General features: G+C 36.3%; 1 protein-coding gene and 1 long non-coding RNA gene across 2 annotated transcripts; both read right to left on the bottom strand.

The window, feature by feature from the left end:
- Window positions 1-471: 471 nt before the first annotated feature.
- Window positions 472-14032, bottom strand: LOC120344695 (solute carrier family 2, facilitated glucose transporter member 8-like). The gene is made up of 11 exons (XM_039414000.2): window positions 13770-14032; window positions 12182-12353; window positions 10730-10846; window positions 9986-10075; window positions 8644-8743; window positions 6773-6969; window positions 5108-5296; window positions 4324-4429; window positions 3428-3571; window positions 2505-2704; window positions 472-1872 (listed from the first exon to the last, which is right to left on the bottom strand). The coding sequence occupies exons 1-11, from the start codon at window positions 13859-13861 to the stop codon at window positions 1699-1701; spliced, it is 1581 nt and encodes a 526-aa protein (XP_039269934.2). The 5' UTR covers window positions 13862-14032; the 3' UTR covers window positions 472-1698.
- Window positions 14033-17483: 3451 nt separating this feature from the next.
- On the bottom strand, window positions 17484-18777 carry LOC144422695 (uncharacterized). Its single transcript, XR_013475327.1, has 3 exons — window positions 18716-18777; window positions 18155-18238; window positions 17484-17861 (listed from the first exon to the last, which is right to left on the bottom strand). It is a non-coding gene; the product is annotated as an uncharacterized LOC144422695 (long non-coding RNA).
- Window positions 18778-18910: the final 133 nt, after the last annotated feature.

The following is an 18910-nucleotide window of genomic DNA, read 5'->3' as shown; positions in this document are numbered from 1 at the left end:
CAATAAATTTAATAGGGATGAAAGATTTTCATTTTTGACTTGCGCTAGCACTGTTCTATGCTGTTAAATTAACCTCTTTCATGAGCAAGATTTCGATATGATTGCCCTAAATGGGCATACTAGATTGAATTAATGATAGTTGTGTTCAGGTTTTGTAAATTCAAACATCAAATAGCGAACAATAAGTTTTTACACCCCACTCATACACAATATAAGAGCCCAAAAATTCTCGGTGCTCCCGAAGTATGCGAACCAAGATGGCGGACATCGGAACGTAACATGGGTAACAGGTTAGGGTTAGGCCATAATTTCTTTCCAATTTTCCTTATTTTAGTCCTATTATCAGTTCGAAGACTAGCCAAGAGCCTCCCGTAGTATTTATACCTAAAAATTATGGCCTAACCCTAACCTAGTACACATATTACATTCCGATGTCCGCCATCTTGGTTCGCATACTTCTGGAGCCCCAAATTCTCTTTCAATCAAAAAAAGTTTTGAGGTAGGTAAAACGAAAATGAAATATAACAAAATAAGATGTGGTATTGCACTTTGTTTTAGTACGTTTTCATGTTTTAACTCTTAACGAGACTAACAAGTAAAAAGTTGTTTTTTATAGTCATGAATTGGAGGTATTACAGAAGTAATGGAACACTTCTTGAAATGAATATACAAGGTATAATTCGCTCTGAAGTAGGCTTCAAGGAAGCAGCCGCTGTTATGTACAAAGATATTGTTTAGTTTAGATTGCAATCAGGGCATAGTAGTACAGAAGTAGATCTCGGTTTATATTGAGTTCTTCGATTTTTTTTCACTACGAGATGTTATATATACTGGTGATCATATTATATATAAATATATTGATAATAGTATAAATGATAATCATAAAATATATTTTGAGTGTCATCAAGGTAGGCAGGGTGTAGGTAGGAATTTTGAAAGGGAGGATTCTGAAATTTCTGATTGCCAAGTTAGACTGTAACGACCAGCGGGATCGCCAGACCTGAAAATGTTGAGTTTCCAAGAGTCTTTAGGGCAGTGGTTCTCAACCTTTTATGACTCGTGGCCCCCTTTCGGAGGCTTTTAGCACTCATGGCCCCCACTTTAATTAATATTCCAGAGGTATTTATTGGGTTATTTTCATTGATAGATTCTTGGACAAAAGAAAGCGAAAACACCCTGCGAAATAACTTTGTTGAGCAGCAAACTAGGAAAAACTGTGAAATTTCTTTTAAAGTGAAAAGTAAATTCAGATTTCAGCCCATCCTTGTGGCACCCCTCCAACTCCTCTGTGGCCCCACTAGGAGGCCCCCGGTTGAGAACCGCTGCTTTAGGGTTTAAAAAGCAAAAAGTAGTAAAAAAAGATATTTTATATTTCAGGGGAGGGGGGGGGGGGGGTGCATGGGCGATCTGACCCTCAAACACCCCTGGCTAAACCTTTGAAGGCTGGCATGAGGTAGGATATCGACCAATATCAAATATATTGACACAATTCTACCGACATGCCATCGTTGAGAAACTGAAGATTTTCCCAAAATTTGATGTAATACAAAGAAGCCCAGAGTAAATTTTAAAAGGGCCTTGTTGCAATAAAACTTTTTCATTTTTCTCTGCTTCATCAACAACTTTTGGCCTGGAGCACATTAGATAACAGATTAAAAGATTACTTCATTAAAAGATTTTCAAAACATTTACAGCCCACTAAGCTTCTGGTTCTTCTTCTATGGTGTGAATATTCGGGCGGGGATCAAAATAAGCTGTAATTTCTTCTAGTGTTTTTCCTTTGGTCTCCGGAAGCAAGATGCCATGATAGAAGATGCCTATCAAACAAATACCAGCGAATATCCAGAACGTACCTTGTGTTGTGAATGCGACCTGAAATAGAAGATTATTCATTAGATATGTAACAGGTTTATAATATTAAACTCGGCTCTGCGATGTGGTGCATCACACTAATCGTTAGAAATACGCTCGCGTTCGCATGTTCGAATCCCATGCGGAGATAGTTGAAGACGAGAAGATTGCTGGACTTCTCTACGCCGTAGGGTGGTTCACATAACCACTGGTAGGTTACGGTTTCCTCCATCATCAACTCCATGCTTCCAAAAACAAACAGCTGGCTAACTGATAACATACCTGACATAGACTGGTAAACAGACGGGAGGCCGTGGTTCATCATTTTATATTATTATAATCCCAGGCAGAGATGGTTATGTGCGAGAGGATTGCTGGACTCCTCGCCGTCGTTGGGTGGTTCACGTAACCGCTGGTCGGTTACGGCTTCCTCCACCACCAAGTGCATGCTTCCGAAAACAAACAATAGAACTAATCCCATACCCGACTTGGAATGGTAACCGGACGAGAGGCCGTGGTTCGCCATATGGATAAGCCGTCTTATCGGTTTTCCTCTCCCCCGGGATAAATATGTAAATCCTATTATGATTAAGCTTCTGTTCTAGGGGGTTTAAGGCCTTGCTACTGGCATACAATTAAGTTCAAGTACTGACCTGCATATCGTGAAACTCCTTTGTAAAAATAAAAGCTAAAACCCAATTAAAGCCTGTTGACAATCCACTTGCTTTACCTCGCGCCCGGACTGGAATGATTTCTGATAAAATAAGCCAAGGTACAGGACCGAGACCGATTGCAAAAGCGGCCATGTAGATTAGTAGGCTAGCAAGTGCCAACCAATTCAGGTTCCCAGATGCTGAAACACAGTACAGAGAGAGGTTAACTGTATATCCTCGCATATAAGACGACTTTGAAACTCAAAAAAAGTTGCCAAACTAAGGGATCAGCTTATACGCACACGCATAACGCAAAATTTAAACAAAAATGGCACTCTTGTTGAATGATGCTTGTTTGATTTGAAATATTGCTATATTCAAAATTTGCTGTAATATAATTATCTGTCACTAATAACTGGCTCAGAAACTGGTGCATCGTGCCAACTGCCAAGCATTAGGAATGCTCTTGTTCTGCAGGTTCTGATCGCATGGGGACGGGGATAATTTTATACCCAAGCTGATTGCTAGACCTCCTTGCTGTCGCAAGTTAGTTCACGTAACCGCGGGGAAGATGTGGTTTTCTCCACCCCCAAGTCCATGCATCTCAGAAAATAACTGGCTAACTATTCCTATACTGCACATGGACTGGTAATCGGACAAGAAGCCGTGGTTCATGATATGATTAGGCCGTCTTATTAGCTTTCCTTTTACCCCAAATAAATATATATATTCTTTCCTAAATCCGCTGGTCAGATGTGGCTTCGTCCACCACCATGCATCTGAAGCAAATAATTGGTTAACAATTCGCATACGAAAATCTAACCAGACGAGAGGTTATGGTTAACCACATCATTACGCCATCTTATCGACTTTTCTCTTTCCAGAATAAATATGAAAAATCCCTTCCAAAATGTATAACTCACATGCGTCTAACTCTTCCAAAACAATTCCAAGATCGAATCCTGTACTGTTATTTCCACCTGATAGAGAAAGTTGAAAGTAGAGTCCAAAAGTACCAGAACTAAGAGCCATGAAACTGCCTGATACAATCAGTAATGCTTTTCGACCTAAAAATAAGAAGATTTTGTTAAAACTTCATTGCGTGATGCTTATTTGTCCTCAACAAGTTCCGGCGCTCCTGTAGTATGTGAACAAAGATGGCGGACACCGGAACGTAGTATGTGTACCAGGTTAGGGTTAGGTCATAATTTCATTACAATTTTCCTTATTTTAGTTCAATTATACAAGTTGGGGGACTGGCCAAGTGACTCCCGTAGTATTTGTACCTGAAATTATGGCCTAAGCATAACTTGGTACACATACTACAAAAGTACCCAAGTCCCTGTACAGGTAGCCACTGATATCAGACCATTAGTAAGGGGTAACCATATTTGAAAGATACAAAATTTTTCTGCCCCGCTATAGTCTGCCTAATTAAGTACACCATGAGTGTGGTGGCGGTATTTGAATCCAAGATGTGAAGAAAGCCCAAGTGATTGGCTTGATAGCACAGGTTTTCATTGAGAGTAATTCGCTGTTTTGATATTCTAGATCGGTGCACTTCAAACCCTGGTAATCTTTTGGTTTTACATGGCCGGCTTGCATGATCTTACGAGTTGATTTTTGATATGGAGTCAGTTCTTAATATATCTTAATCAGGTTTGTTGTTTTTGATCAGTAATTGTTCAAGTATTTTTACTTCATTTAATACATTTGTGATGGCCGAAAACATATTTGGTATCGATAAATTCCCTTTGTAATTTGAAAATTTTAAGACGTTATGAACAGCCTATACACGGAATTGGAATATGTTCGGTACCTGCTTTATCCATGATAACACATGCAATAAATGTGAAAAGAACTTGAATAAAAGCAACGAGGATCAAGGCAACATTTTGCATAGTCTCTGAGGTGAATCCTGCGTTCTGTAACAAAAATATTAAGTGATGTTTAAAAATTGTGGGATTGCTATTCCTTGTTATTCCTGTGAGATTCAGTTAAAATTTAAATTCGAAATTGATAAAGTTTAATAATGATATTTTAAGATAATCAAGCTGATTGTTTTGAACAAAAATGCTTTACCAGAGATTTCTCCATAAAATATAATAATTCAACATATTTTGAGTAATTTTTTTTGCAACATGGAGTAGGCCAAAACAAATTATTATATAAAACCATGTATACTTGATTGAAAGAGACCTGATTGAGATGCAGCCAAGTTACGCCCTTCAGGTAAGTTTGGGTGGCATTATCTCTTCGGGTGGAGTTAGTGCTATATTAAAAACTTGTGCTTAATAAAACATTCTATATAAATAAACAGTAATGGCCCCAAATCAGCCCCTTAAGGCAGACACCGGTAGGTGCTACAGAAGTGTGTGTGTATCAATGTGGGGGTAACTAATTCTATTCCCCTACTTTATATCAAGTTGTGTAAAGGGACGAAAGCCTATGGCCATGGGCAGGGGGTATATTTACTTTGCTAAAACAGACAGTCTCCGAACTCGTAATAGAACTGAAAAAAAAAAATCGGAATAAAATTATGCCCCAACCTGGTACACACACTACAGGAGTACCCACCGGTAGGCTACAAAAAGTACACTCACCCTGAAAATATTCTTTGAATAAAACATAACACAATTAACCCCACTTCCTTGCTGAAAAAACATTACACCAAGACTTAGCAGCAAAGGTGTTCTAATTGATTTCTTTCTCAGCAAATCAAGCCATGATACAGTCTCTGTTGCTTTTCCTAAATTGTCTTCTAATGCTTTAAGTTCAGATTCAATATCCGCCTAAAAATTGAGATTATAGGACGAATAAAATATAAGCTGGATAATACAAGCAAAAACAGTGGTTCCCAAACCATGGCCCACATGACGATTTAATATGGCCCGCCGAACTCACCCGGGTGAAATAGTTCAACATTTTATGTTTTCACCTATTTGTGTTCTAGATATCACCAAGTGCTACAATATTATCGTAGTTTAAGGACGTATATATTATTACCAATTTAGGGATGGCGGACATCGGAATGTAATATGTGTACTAGGTTAGGGTTAGGCCATAATTTTAGGTATAAATACTACGGGAGGCTCTTGGCTAGTCTTCGAACTGATAATAGGACTAAAAGAAGGAAAATTGGAAAAAAATTATCGCCTAACCCTAACCTGTTACCCATGTTACGTTCCGATGTCCGCCATCTTGGTTCGCATACTCCGGGAGCACCCCAATTTAATTATACCGGTATTTTGAATATACATATCCGTATAGGCCTCTTGCGTTGCTACTCTCTACCTACCTGCAAATATCCTTCCGCTTCTAATTAGAGCCCCAGTCATTCAACTTTAGAAACAGCTAAGCTAAGAGAATTGACAAACAGAACAGCTAGTTTTCTTTTCGAATATTGTGGGGTAGGTTGACCAAATACACAATTTTAAAGAACAAGCACCCAGTTAAATACAATCCCTTCAAGCATACAACTGAGATCTTTGAAAGGCATTTACACTATGAACAAGTCTCTAGATCAGAGGAGGACAAGGTTTTCAGACCAGGGGCCAAAAATTTTGCCCACCTAAAGTGGCGGGCCGTGTAAGTGTGACGTAAAAAGTTACATTCGAATGTTATACAGTGTTACAAAAGCAAAAGTTGAAAACAATGAGCGGATCGTGCTAAACCTCAATTTAACCTCAATCTCAAAAAATTCCTCGAGCTATTTTTCAGTTAAAACATCAAAATTTGGTTTTAGTTTGGTTGTGACAGCATCAGACGGGCCAGAATAAATTACCCAACATGCCGAATTTGTCCCGCGGGCCATAGCTTCCACATGTCAGCTCCAGATACAGTTACTGATAGTTCCGGATTTAATGATATTCCACTGTATTCACAGATCAAATGAAAGCCTATTTGGTCTTTTTAGTTAGACTTCAATTTCTCAAATTTATATGTTTTCAAATTAAACTATCCTAAACTATTCTCCCAAATCAAAAATTTGCAAAATATCAAATATAACATTTAGATATCAAGTCGTTTTGGACTGCCCTGGTAGTCAGCCAGTCAACTACGAGTCCAGTGTAGGGTACGCAAAATTCTATAATGATCTGAACGCTTGACTAAGTGAGTTACAATTACAAATCGGTGCTCATGTAGTATGTGTACCAAGATGGCGCACAACCTGAACATAGCATGTGTACCGGGTTAGGGTTATCAGGTTGTGCGTCATCTTGGCACACATACTACGGAGCGCCTACAAATTCAATGGGCAAACTTACACTTTGACCTCTCAAAAACACAAGAGAATGCCTAGATTGTCTTCTATGTTGATGCTGAGGGGGAACTGCTTGTTGTTCTTCAATTTCTTGCATGAGTAGAAACCTTGGCGTCTCGGGAACAAATGCAGTGAATAGTGTCAACATCGCACAAGGTACTGCAGATGCTATAGCAAGCCATCGCCATGTCAGGAATATACCTGTTGTTAAAACGAGAATTGTATCAAATGAACAAGCCTTTAAACCAGAAATCACTCCTTGCGGAGCTGCTCTAATTTGACAGGTTCAATATGGAATATCCGTCCACGTTACATATACATTAAATAACTGTACTGAAATATGTGTCTGAACCAGCGGTTCACAAGGGGGCAACATAGCAGTAACCAGGAGGCCACAATGCTACTTGGAAACTGATTTTACCTTTCCTTGGACAGACAAACTGACAGTTCTTTAGTTTCATTGCTAGATAAGGTTATTTTAGGAGTTTTTTTTTATTAGCATGAATTGTTTGAATATAATGGAATTAGGAATCTACCAATCGAAATAACACTATTAATATGACTGGAATGATAATCTGGGAGCCATGAAAACTAAAATCATCCGGAAGGGAGCCATGAGCCATAAAAGGTTGTGAACCACTGGTCTAAACTAAGCCAATTTGGCCACCAGTACAACCAAGTTTTCCACAAATTTCCATTCAAATTGTTATTAATATGTATATTGTTGAATATAATCAAAAACATACTAGGTTTGTCACATTATTGTATTTACTACACTTTAGATATCAGTTTATTTTCTCCGTATTTAAGTTTGCTCTTATAAATATTTAGAGTTGATACAATAAAAGACTATAAAAGACATTTACACCGTAGGTCAGCATAAACCATTGCCCCCGGGCTTTGTGAGAGAAACTTCGGAAGTTTCACAAGCTATTCCTTTACTTATTAAAATACTAAATATTTTTAAATACGAAACAGCAAATACATCTGAGTCATTAAATAAAGTAATTTTAGTTTACTCAGGTCAGGGACATTATTCAGTAAATAACAATGTGCTTTATTGTTTTTAATTTTATAAATTATTGCGGGGCTTCGCTTTGCAACACTGGAATCCCTGGTTTAGACTATTGCATAGCCTTTATAATGTTTCATTGTGGTTCCGCTCAAGCAAAAATGTTGAGAACACTACCATATGGTATTGTAATCGACACAACTCACACGCCACTGTATTAAATATTAATATTCTTACTAGCACTACAAATATTTCTTATATAAGTTAGAAAAGGGCTATTATCCGTTCGTTAACCGCTTTTTCTTTGGATCGGGAGTATTCTAGCAGGTCGCATAAACTTACTTCGACGTAATCTTCTTTAATAATTATTGTTTGATTTATCTATTACTGTTAGACTTAAATCACAGGTGACGCTGCTTGATAACCAGTAATGGTGTCTCGCCTCCCTTCATCCTGAAGGACCATTTTACTACTTTTTGTATTGTTTATTCATAAAGTGTATTTTAGTATCAATCAAACAATCCTCAATTATTTGCCAACACAATTTAAACGTATTATAAGAAAAATATTATAAATAATAAGGAAAACTAACATTAATTGTGTGACAGGAGTGGCGAGGGGACATGGACATCGAATGGTCTTCAGGCAGTGACACCTACAACGCTTGATTCAGGTTAGTAGTTTAAAAAGTTAATAAAACACCAAAACCACTTCAATGAATATTTTATTGAAAAGAGAACACTTTCAGAAGACAAAAAATTACCAAATATGCATCATAAGTGATTTAAAAGAACATAACATCTCGATTAGTATGGTGGGAAAATAAATTACTGATTCTAAAAAATAACAAATTTTCAACTCACCAAGTGCATATGCTATCAATATTCCAAATGTAATACTGAGTTGATTTGCCGAGCCAAGCAACCCTCTAAGATGTGGAGTGGATGTCTCACTGATATAAGTCTAAAATAACAAAATGGAACTTTATTTACTGATATACTGCTTGGATAAATTTATAAACATCTATTTGCAAGTTAGTGCAAGTCTTCATTTTTTGAAATTGCAGAGGGAATTTATTCTATACCATATATTGTTATATTGTTTTGGGCCTCACAGATGTATTAAATGAAATAAAAATACTTAAACAATTAGTGATCAAAAAACAACAAACCTGGTTAAGATACATTGAGAACTGACTTCATAACAAAATTGAAGTTGTAAAGAGACTTTATGGACACCCTGTATAACTAAAAGTGCAACCCTATTGACTATCAGTGTTCAATGACCTAAAATAACACCAAGAATTTGCTGAAGCTGCGTGATGTTTAAAATGTCAATATTAGCCTTTGCATGGATCTATATATCATTTTTATTTATCCTGCGGTTTTCAACTATTTTGGCGGGGCAGAACTCCAATAAAAAATTCCAGAGGCTGATACTGGCAGAACGAAAGTGTCTTTAATGTGTAGCAAGTGAAAAATATTGGCAAACCTATAGGTACTTGATTTCATTTGAATAATACACATATATTTATATGGACCGTTAGATTTAAATGGAAACTCATGGAACCCTCGACTGGGCTGGTGAAACCCTTGGGTGTCGCAGAACTCCATATAAAATGAGGATTGAAAGATAAGGTTTCTGGATAAGCAAAGCAGGTATCTACAATCTTTATGATAACACCAGAATTTTTTGGATAAACCAAATAACTCACTACTAATATACTGTAATAAATTTCGAATGAATTTGAATATTAAATCCATTTTGGATATCTCTGACCTCAAACTTCACTTACTTAACTGACCTCAAAAACTTACTGCACTTTAACTACGTTTTGTTAATTACACCTCATTACTTATCGATCTTAAGATCGGTAAGTATGTTGATAGGTATTTGTCTGTTTTTTTGTTTGTTTGTCTGTTAGATACACGCGATATCTCACGAAAGTGAGGTTGAATCTGCTCCAAATGCATGTGCATTCATCATAGTTCAGAACAGAAGCCTATTGATTTTCGATCAATTATGCCGTATAATTAGCGAGTTATTAATTATTTAGTGATGGGACACACGATGTCACTATGGAGTAAGAGCGCTGTTTGGGGGGATCCCCTAACCTCCGATCGATAAGTCTTCGGTCTCCGACCGATATGCTCGTTTACCTCTTAGTCCTATCATTGATAAGAATAAATCACTAAAAAAACTTACGGGCACAACTAATGAAGCAACGCCCCCAGAGAATCCAGTCAGTGTTCTGCCGATAAGCAACATTGGAACATTCACTGCATATGCCATCAACTAGAAAAAAAAAATTTGAACGTTATCATAAAAAGCAGTGCATCCTGTTTTTTCAAACTGGGCCCTTGGGGTCCGAGAGGGCCACAGAGTGATTTTCTGGGGGTCATGAGCAATGGCCTTCACCAGATACTATTCACAAATCAGAAGGGCTGGGTTTTTAGAAACAGATATTAAATTATTTGAATCGGTTCAGGCAAAATCTCATGAAAGCGAGGTTGAATCTGCTCCAAATTTTGCATGCGCGTTCATCATATCTCGGACCAGAAGCCTATTGATTTTGGATGAATTTTGTTTTTGGCGAAATACTGCTGTGTGTTTCAGCAGGAGAATTTATTCAGAATGTGGCCAACTAAAAAAACACAATTTGCGACAATAACTCATGTGAAATCGTACTTCGTCAAAATTGTCAAGTAAAATATTGAACATGCGGAAGATCGATAAGTCGGCAGTCTCTTTATCGCTATCTAGTTTTCTCTTTGTCCATCAGAGGTTGAGGTGATTCAATTTTTTATTATTGAAGCCATATTTTTAAAATGCAATTCTGAGATATTATTTTATTTCCTCCCAATGATGATACATTGCTAATACATGTTTCTTATTGTGGATGACAACTCAGTGAATTTTCTAAGTGATTGAATAAAACAAATAACTTACCAACATGCCACCAACAAACGGAATCCCACATAACATTGCAGTTAGCTTCCTCCCAAAGAATCCAATAAAACCTCCACCTAATATACCTCCTGCCATTGCTCCAAGTGTCATCAGAGACTAAGAAATAAAAAATACATCAATATAGAGTTACAATATTTTTTTGACTTCAAAGCGGACGCCTCCTGTAACTTTACAGTTTCTGATTTTACTACATAGGCTACATTTAAGCCATCCCGGCTGTCTTCATTGATCATATTGTCATCGAGAGTTCATGCGCATATTCTCTGTTTAAATATCGGGTTCAGTTCGAAAAATAGAAAGGAATAGACGCTAACGATACAAATATCCGAATTTAGATTTTTTTATGTACAGCAAAAGGAATAAAGAATAATGAGATAGTCTGCCGTTTTCAAGCATTGAGAATTTACTTATTTGCCCAAGCATGCTTTTTTGTTGATAACACCTTTAAAAAAACGTTGTTCAATGTTACATTCACGTGAACGTCCGAACAGGACCAATTAGAATTGATTTTACATGTGATACGCTTGCTAACAATGTTAGCGGGAAACAATGAAACAAACAAAATACATCATTCATCTCTTGTAAGTACGCTAGCGTTGCGCTACACAGCAACAACAGTAACGAGAACATGTTCGTTTATTATGCTAGATGGCTGAACGCAAAAGTGGGACTCTTGGCTGACTTGTCGGGACGGCGGGACAAGACGCTAAAAAGCGGGACTGTCCCGCCTAAAGCGGGACGTATGGTAAGCCTACATCAATACAATGATTCCAAAGATGTGGGTGTGGCGGAGGCGTGGCAACAATAATAGGCTTTTCAACAACATAGTTGCTCCTCTCACCTTAATGGCTTTTACAAAACAAAAACTTGGAAAATATATTGTACTTATTGAATTATTGTACTGCCATATAAATCTATTTCAGATATTCAAAATCATTATTGATTGACAAATTAATGTGGTTTGCCACATAATTGGACTATTACGCAATCTGCTTTGTACGATAATATGAAAATAACATTCGGGCTATCCAACAAACAACGTTATTCCATCCTACATTATGACTTGTGTGATAATAAAAGCTCAAATAAATGCCAACAACTTATAAGTGTCTTTTGGCTCCCAAGTGACTAGCTTAGTAGACTAGAGCAAATCGACCCTTCAGGAAACCTATCCTGATGTAAGCCCATTCAGTCACATGAATTTTTTATTGTACATCAGTAGACTGGGTGGTAATCGGTTTATTGATTTAAACGCCATTTCAGCCGGTTTTTACTGGTGGGTAACAAATTTTCGGCGTGCAAAATTAACTCCGCTCGCATGAATTTTTACAGAGCGCTAGCATGGAATCCAGTCTGGTGCATAATTAGATTTTATTTTTTTGTTATGTCAAATCCACTTCTTCCAACAATGTAAATTAAAAACTAACTCACTCCAAACCATGAGTAATCAGAATCAGTCATAGGAATAGCATTTGCTGACTCATCATCCTGCATGTCAGGTATCATGGGTGATGACATACCGAGCGTAATTCCAAGACATAACGAACCAAGCAACATGGCTGCACATGATAGATAGAGATTCTTGTTGCTGTTTGCTTTGACACTGAAACATAACAAAATGATGGGGTCTCGTGAAGCAAACGCCGTAACTGCTCAAATACCCTTAAACACAAATGTGGTGTGAAAATGAATGCTGTTAGTGCTTACATAATGCTAAACTAAAATGTGGGGTGAAAATACAAACCAAATTTTTTTTTTTTAAAAAAAAGTCCGTCTTGCGGAAACACAATACACTAAACGCATGAGACAAACGGGAGCAGACAACTCTACTCACGGGACGGACAACTCGACTCACGAGAAGACAGATGAATCATCCACTTTTTCGCATTTTCGAAAGCGTTTTGAGACAATACAGGTGTAGTTTCAATATTTTTATATTAAAATTTCACATCACAATATTGTTAGGTGATATTTAAGCAGTTACAGCGTTTACTTCACTTAGGGTTGCCAACTATGAAAAGTTTCAATAAAGGACATAGATTACCGTCATCATTTATTTTGTAACTTGCAGGAAAGAACAATAAAACAAGGAAATACAAATTAATACAAGCAGAAAAGATATATTAAAAAATCTTCATGTGTTTTTCATTTAATGTTTATTTAACATCGACCCAATCAAGCTGCATTCTGTGAACAGTTTAGTGCTTTGAATCGTGCCCCATTTTTTTTGAATGAGTGCAACTTCATCAAATAGGTCAAACATATTCAAATTAAGTTTGTCTTTTAGCTTCAAATGCTCTACAATTTTTACAAGTGTCTGGTATTTTGGAGAAAGATTATCCAAAAAAGATAATTTTCCAAATGTTGAATTTTCATCAAAGTCTAATCTTTTTTCCAAATACTGAAATACGTTATCGCAGAGTTGAGAAATAATCTAAAATCTTAGAGACCAATTATACAAAGAATTTTCAGTTATTGAACTAGAATTCACTCAAATCTTGGAGTGTTGCCACTTGCCATCTTCGGAAAATTAGTGTAAAATATTTGAAATTGTTTATAAAATTGGCATTTATTTTGCTATTTGAGCCATATCAAAGCGAAATGAAAAAAAATAAGTAAAAGCTTGCAAATACATAAACGGAGGCGATTTAAGAACGAAACAATATCAAACACAGTACTATAACTATCGGGCAAAACGATGTTGGAAAAATTAAAGGACAATTAGCATCTTAAAAAGGACAAGGACAAAAATCTCAAAAAAAGGATTGTCCTTTGAAATAAAAGACGGTTGGCAACCCTAACTTCATTATACCCAAATGATTGTACTATAGAAGGAAAATCCAATTTTCAGAATTTCCGGGTCTCATGTACACCAGTACACCTTACAGCCGTAATATATAGGCCGTAACTGACCAAATAACCCTGCAATACTAAATGAAACTAAAACCACTTTGCTTGTGTACAGTGTAGTTCTATTATGCAGGTGTTAGTCATTACAAATAATAATAAAAATTCTTACCGTGCAATCGGAAATATTCCATTATTAACACTTGCATTTGATCCTGCCCTTATTAATGGTGTTTTTTCACCAGAACTTTCATCACTTGACATTTTGTTCGTTTTCTCCCAAATCAGCTCAACGAATCTGGGCTACAGTTCAACTGGTACCAAAATAAACAAAACAGTGGGCTGGACTTTGATCAACTGCAAGTCGACGAACCGAGTGCAGTCACGCGGATCGTTGGAGGAGTTTTGTTCAAGCGTCCGATACTTGGAGTCTATAAAAATTAGTTTCAAATGATCCGGAAAGATAATGTTTTTTAAAACATATGAAGGGGCTCCCGAAGTATGCGAACCAAGATGGCGGACATTGGAATGTAATATGTGTACTAGGTTAGGGTTAGGCCATAATTTCAGGTATAAATACTACGGGAGGCTCTTGGCCAGTCTTCGAACTGATAATAGGACTAAAAAAAGGAAAACTGGAAAAAAATTATCGCCTAACCCTAACCTGTTACCCATGTTACGTTCCGATGTCCGCCATCTTGGTTCGCATGCTTCGGGAGCACCCATATGAAACTATATATTAGACATAATTCAATTTTTTCAATATTTCACACTAGTACTTTGTTTGAATACATTTGTTCAAAGCAGAGTGACGAACGCTTAAGTGGAGTTGTTATATGTCATTGATTGAACCATGTACAGTTTCAAATAATCTTTTAATGTCGACCACTAAGATCAACATAGCGACGAACCAATTTAAAGAACTGTTGTTGTTATCATTTTTTGGACACGTAGTGGCCATAACGATTGTTTCAATATTATGTTGTTGTTGTTCTTTGACACGTTTTCAAAAAGTCGCTTTTCTCCTTAATTACTGGACCCATTGCTTTGCTTTTCAGTGGTTAAAGATAAAAATTTTCTTCAAAAGGCTATTACTTTTTTTTGCTATGACGTCATCAAAATTATTGCCATTAGGTGGCGCTACGTGTCCATATATTTGAGCATAGCTCTCTTGTTTTCTAAAATTAACGTTTGTGATCATATAGCCATCTGCACAAATTTACTAGTGTGGCTGAATGCCTCAATCCTTAATTAGATATTACCTCAAATTTCAGTTTTATTCATTACATTTTGAATTCATACCCCAAAAGCGAGTTACATAGCCTATATTGCATAAAAACAACGAATCATAAACTAAATACGATATTAAGTTTAAACAATTTTTGATAATGGATGTAGTGTGTCCTCGAGGCATATCAACAGTTGATATGTAACCGGAACACACTGGAGCGCTGTCCTGTTATTATATATTTTATTACATTCGCGTTCCTGTTATTGATATAAATTACGCCATGAAAGTTTTGTTTCTCTGGTAAACTTAGGTTAACCTCATCGTCATTTTGTGGGTTGTTGAAAAATGCCAATAATACCTAAATTTACTACTAATCCCTACTTTATTTTCTGAATAAATGAACGCTCTATGAGTACCTGAAAAGTAAATCCAAATTAAAAGTGTATATTTACTTTTGAGACACCCTGTATTTAATTTTCTCGTTATGGAAATGTGTTGCACGCTTATCCTTTATTTTAATATTATTTCTTGTCTCGTTTATTTCATTATCACTAGGGCTGGGAATTTTCGAATACCTGATGCTTTCAGAATCGAATGTTTTTTTCGAATCGAATCTCGAATACTTGGAAGATATATAATTGTATGGGACTTTTTTATTGTAATTGGTCCTGTCAACAAATGAATTACTGAAAACATGGCATAGCACTCAGACAGATTGCTGAGCGTACACACACAAATACGTTTTTCAATAACTCACTAAGGAAAATAGTCATGTGTCTGGATTGCGTTGAAAAAATATGGCTTCATAAAAAAAATGAGAAATTCACCTCGACCATCGGCGGGAAGACAAAAAACAAAATGGCGGCGATTCGAAATTTTGCTCTGAACCGATTCAAAATGCCCATCCGTAATTATCGCTATCAGGTTCATCTCGATAAATATTCAAATAACACAGATATTAAATATTCGACTTCGTCATAGACAAATATATTGGCAACGACGTAAACGTAATAATCATTATTAATTATATCTTTTACACGCACAGCATTTGATGCTTAATTATGATGCTTAAGACGAGCAGATCAACGAACGTACAAATCTTGCTGACAGATAAGGCTTCAATAAAATCGGGAATGAGTCCGAACCGTCGCCGATTCACTGCGTCTCAAGCACTCGTTTTTCGGACCCCTAGAAGTATGTACACCAAGATGGCACACAACCTGAACATAGTATGTGCACAAGGTTAGGGTTCAGGTTGTGCGCCATCTTGGTGTACATACTTCGGGAGTGCCGGTTTTTCGAATATATCTCAAATGTCCACCTATCCGGCCACCTAAGTGTGGCATACAAGAATTGAAATGAAAATTCTGAAATCATATTGAGAAATATTACACAAAGTATATCTCAAATGTCTACCTATCCGGCCACCTAAGTGGGGCATAAAACAATCATAATGAAATCACTGAAATCATATTGAGAAACATTACACAAAGTATATCTCAAATGTCCACCTATCCGACCACCCAAGTGGGGCATAAAAAAATCATAATGAAATCTCTGAAATCATATTGAGAAACATTACACAAAGTATATCTCAAATGTCCACCTATCCGGCCACCTAAGTGGGGCATAAAACAATCATAATGAAATCTCTGAAATCATATTGAGAAACATTACACAAAGTATATCTCAAATGTCCACCTATCCGACCACCTAAGTGGGGCATAAAACAATCATAATGAAATCTCTGAAATCATATTGAGAAACATTACACAAAGTATATCTCAAATGTCCACCTATCCGGCCACCTAAGTGGGGCATAAAACAATCATAATGAAATCTCTGAAATCATATTGAGAAACATTACACAAAGTATATCTCAAATGTCCACCTATCCGACCACTTAAGTGGGGCATACAAAAATTGAAATGAAAATTCTGAAATAATACAAAATATATATCTCAAATGTCCGCATATCCGACCACCTAAGTGTGGCATACAACTATTGAAACAAAATTCTGGAATCGTATTGAGAAATCTTACACAAAATATATCTCACACACTTAAGTGTGTGAAATTTAACTGAAATACAAATTTCGAATACTAATCCTATTTTGATGTTGTGGGAAATTGCTCAAAATTTATCTCTAATGTTCACCTATCCGATAACTTGAGAGTGACAAATATTATAAAACAAAATTTTGAAACCATATTGAAAAACAAAACAGAAAATAAATCGCAAATCGTCATCTAATCATCTACGTAAGTGTGTCATGTAAATGCAAAATGATATTTTGGAATGGCAATAATATTGAGAAGCATTCAAAAAATATTTCAACCATCCGACCATTTCAGAAGGTATGTAATTAAAACACGAAATTCTGAAAAAAATACCGGGAAACATTACACACAACATATCTCAAATGTTCAATAAAGTGACGTTTTCAGTGGGGCCTATAAATGCGAAACGAAATTTTGCCATGTCAACTAAAATGAGAAATATTACACCAATTATAACTCAAATGTCTATCTATCAGGGCGCCTAAGTATAGCAGTGATTATACAGTCAACTATACAGGCGATCAAAATGAAATTATTGAACCTCAATATCAATTTAGAATCTTTGCAGAATTTATTTTTGCACCAACTCGGAATACAAAAACATGATTGTTATTTTGAATTTATAATTAAATAGTAAAAATGTATGCTAAGTATGTATACGAATGTAGATATGCCCACTAGATTAAGTTGTTGAGGAGAGACAAAATTATGCTCACTGCCGGTTCATCTTTATGAATTATACAGAGATGTCTTGAAGCTTTACAATAAACTTCTCGCAAGATATACAAAGCCGTGCAATTATTTTTCTTTTCGTCGTTTCTTTTCTGGTTCGCGTTTGTTTAGAAGCTTTTTTTTTAATTGATTTACAGCCTTTTTCTTTTCCATATATATGGTTTTCTTCGAAATCACTTACATTGCTTATTGAAAGTGATTCTGAAGATGGTGCGGTATAGTCTGTTGACTTATCTGAAACTTTGGTCAAAAATACATGCATAAGTCGCAAAACATCATCACAGTGTTTTAGTCCAATTCAGAATTACGCTACTCTTGATTGATCGAACAAACGAAATGTTTGAAATGGGGAATTGCATTATTACTCAAATAAACCAGAGTTTCTAAACGGTGCACTACAATTTTTCGTAGATAGCTGCGCTATTTGTGATGGGCTACAAGCGATATTATGATTTGGTTTATTACCATTCATTGGTATCAATTTAAGATACCGTATTTAATAAAAAACAAGCATAGCAAACTCATTTAGTCACCTCTTGGCACAGCTTTCTCAGAATCACTACCCGCATTTCCGTCTGCCAAGTTCTGAAACGTAGGCCATCTCGTTGGGGAGTCACCTACATGTGAACAAAAAATACAGCCCGGTGAATAACTAGATGAAGATGGTAAAATAACACAGGGATATGTGCCAAATCACAAAACAAAATTGCTAGCAATGCAATTCTTCAAAACTGTTTTCCGAAGATAAAATATTCTAATCTAATATGAAGCGGTGTATTGGATATTTTTATTTACACCAAGCTATACAAACCTATACTGAGTGGCGTCAACCACTCGCTTCTCGTATCTCCTTCTGTTTCGAGAAAAAATTGAATTCCTTGAATTTTCACAATCTTCGTTTGCATTTTCATCTGGATTTAGAAATCCTTCTGAATTACACACTCTTACAAACGCAAACTCAGTCGTGGCATTATTTTGATGGTCAGATCAGAACTACGACCAGTAAAAGCATAACAGTATCAGTAGTCTATATTTTGATAATTTGGATTACGTGAAAGATAACCCTAATATTAAAAATCGCTATGACTAATCACCTTATCCGATGAGTGATGATTTCCAGCAGCATTCCTCGGTGACGATGAAAACCTTGTTTCAATTATTATGACTCGACTCCAACTCACTGGGTAACTAATAACACCTGACACAAAAGACTTGGATCTCTTCCCCAAACACAACTGTTCTATTTTATCTAAATTTCTGCAATCACGCACTCATGAAGATCCCAATCC

This window comes from Styela clava, chromosome 5 (assembly GCF_964204865.1).
Source record: "Styela clava chromosome 5, kaStyClav1.hap1.2, whole genome shotgun sequence".
Classification (NCBI taxonomy): Eukaryota; Metazoa; Chordata; class Ascidiacea; order Stolidobranchia; family Styelidae; genus Styela; species Styela clava.
Note: the sequence above shows the minus strand (reverse complement) of the source record. Positions and strands in the feature narration are given on the sequence as shown.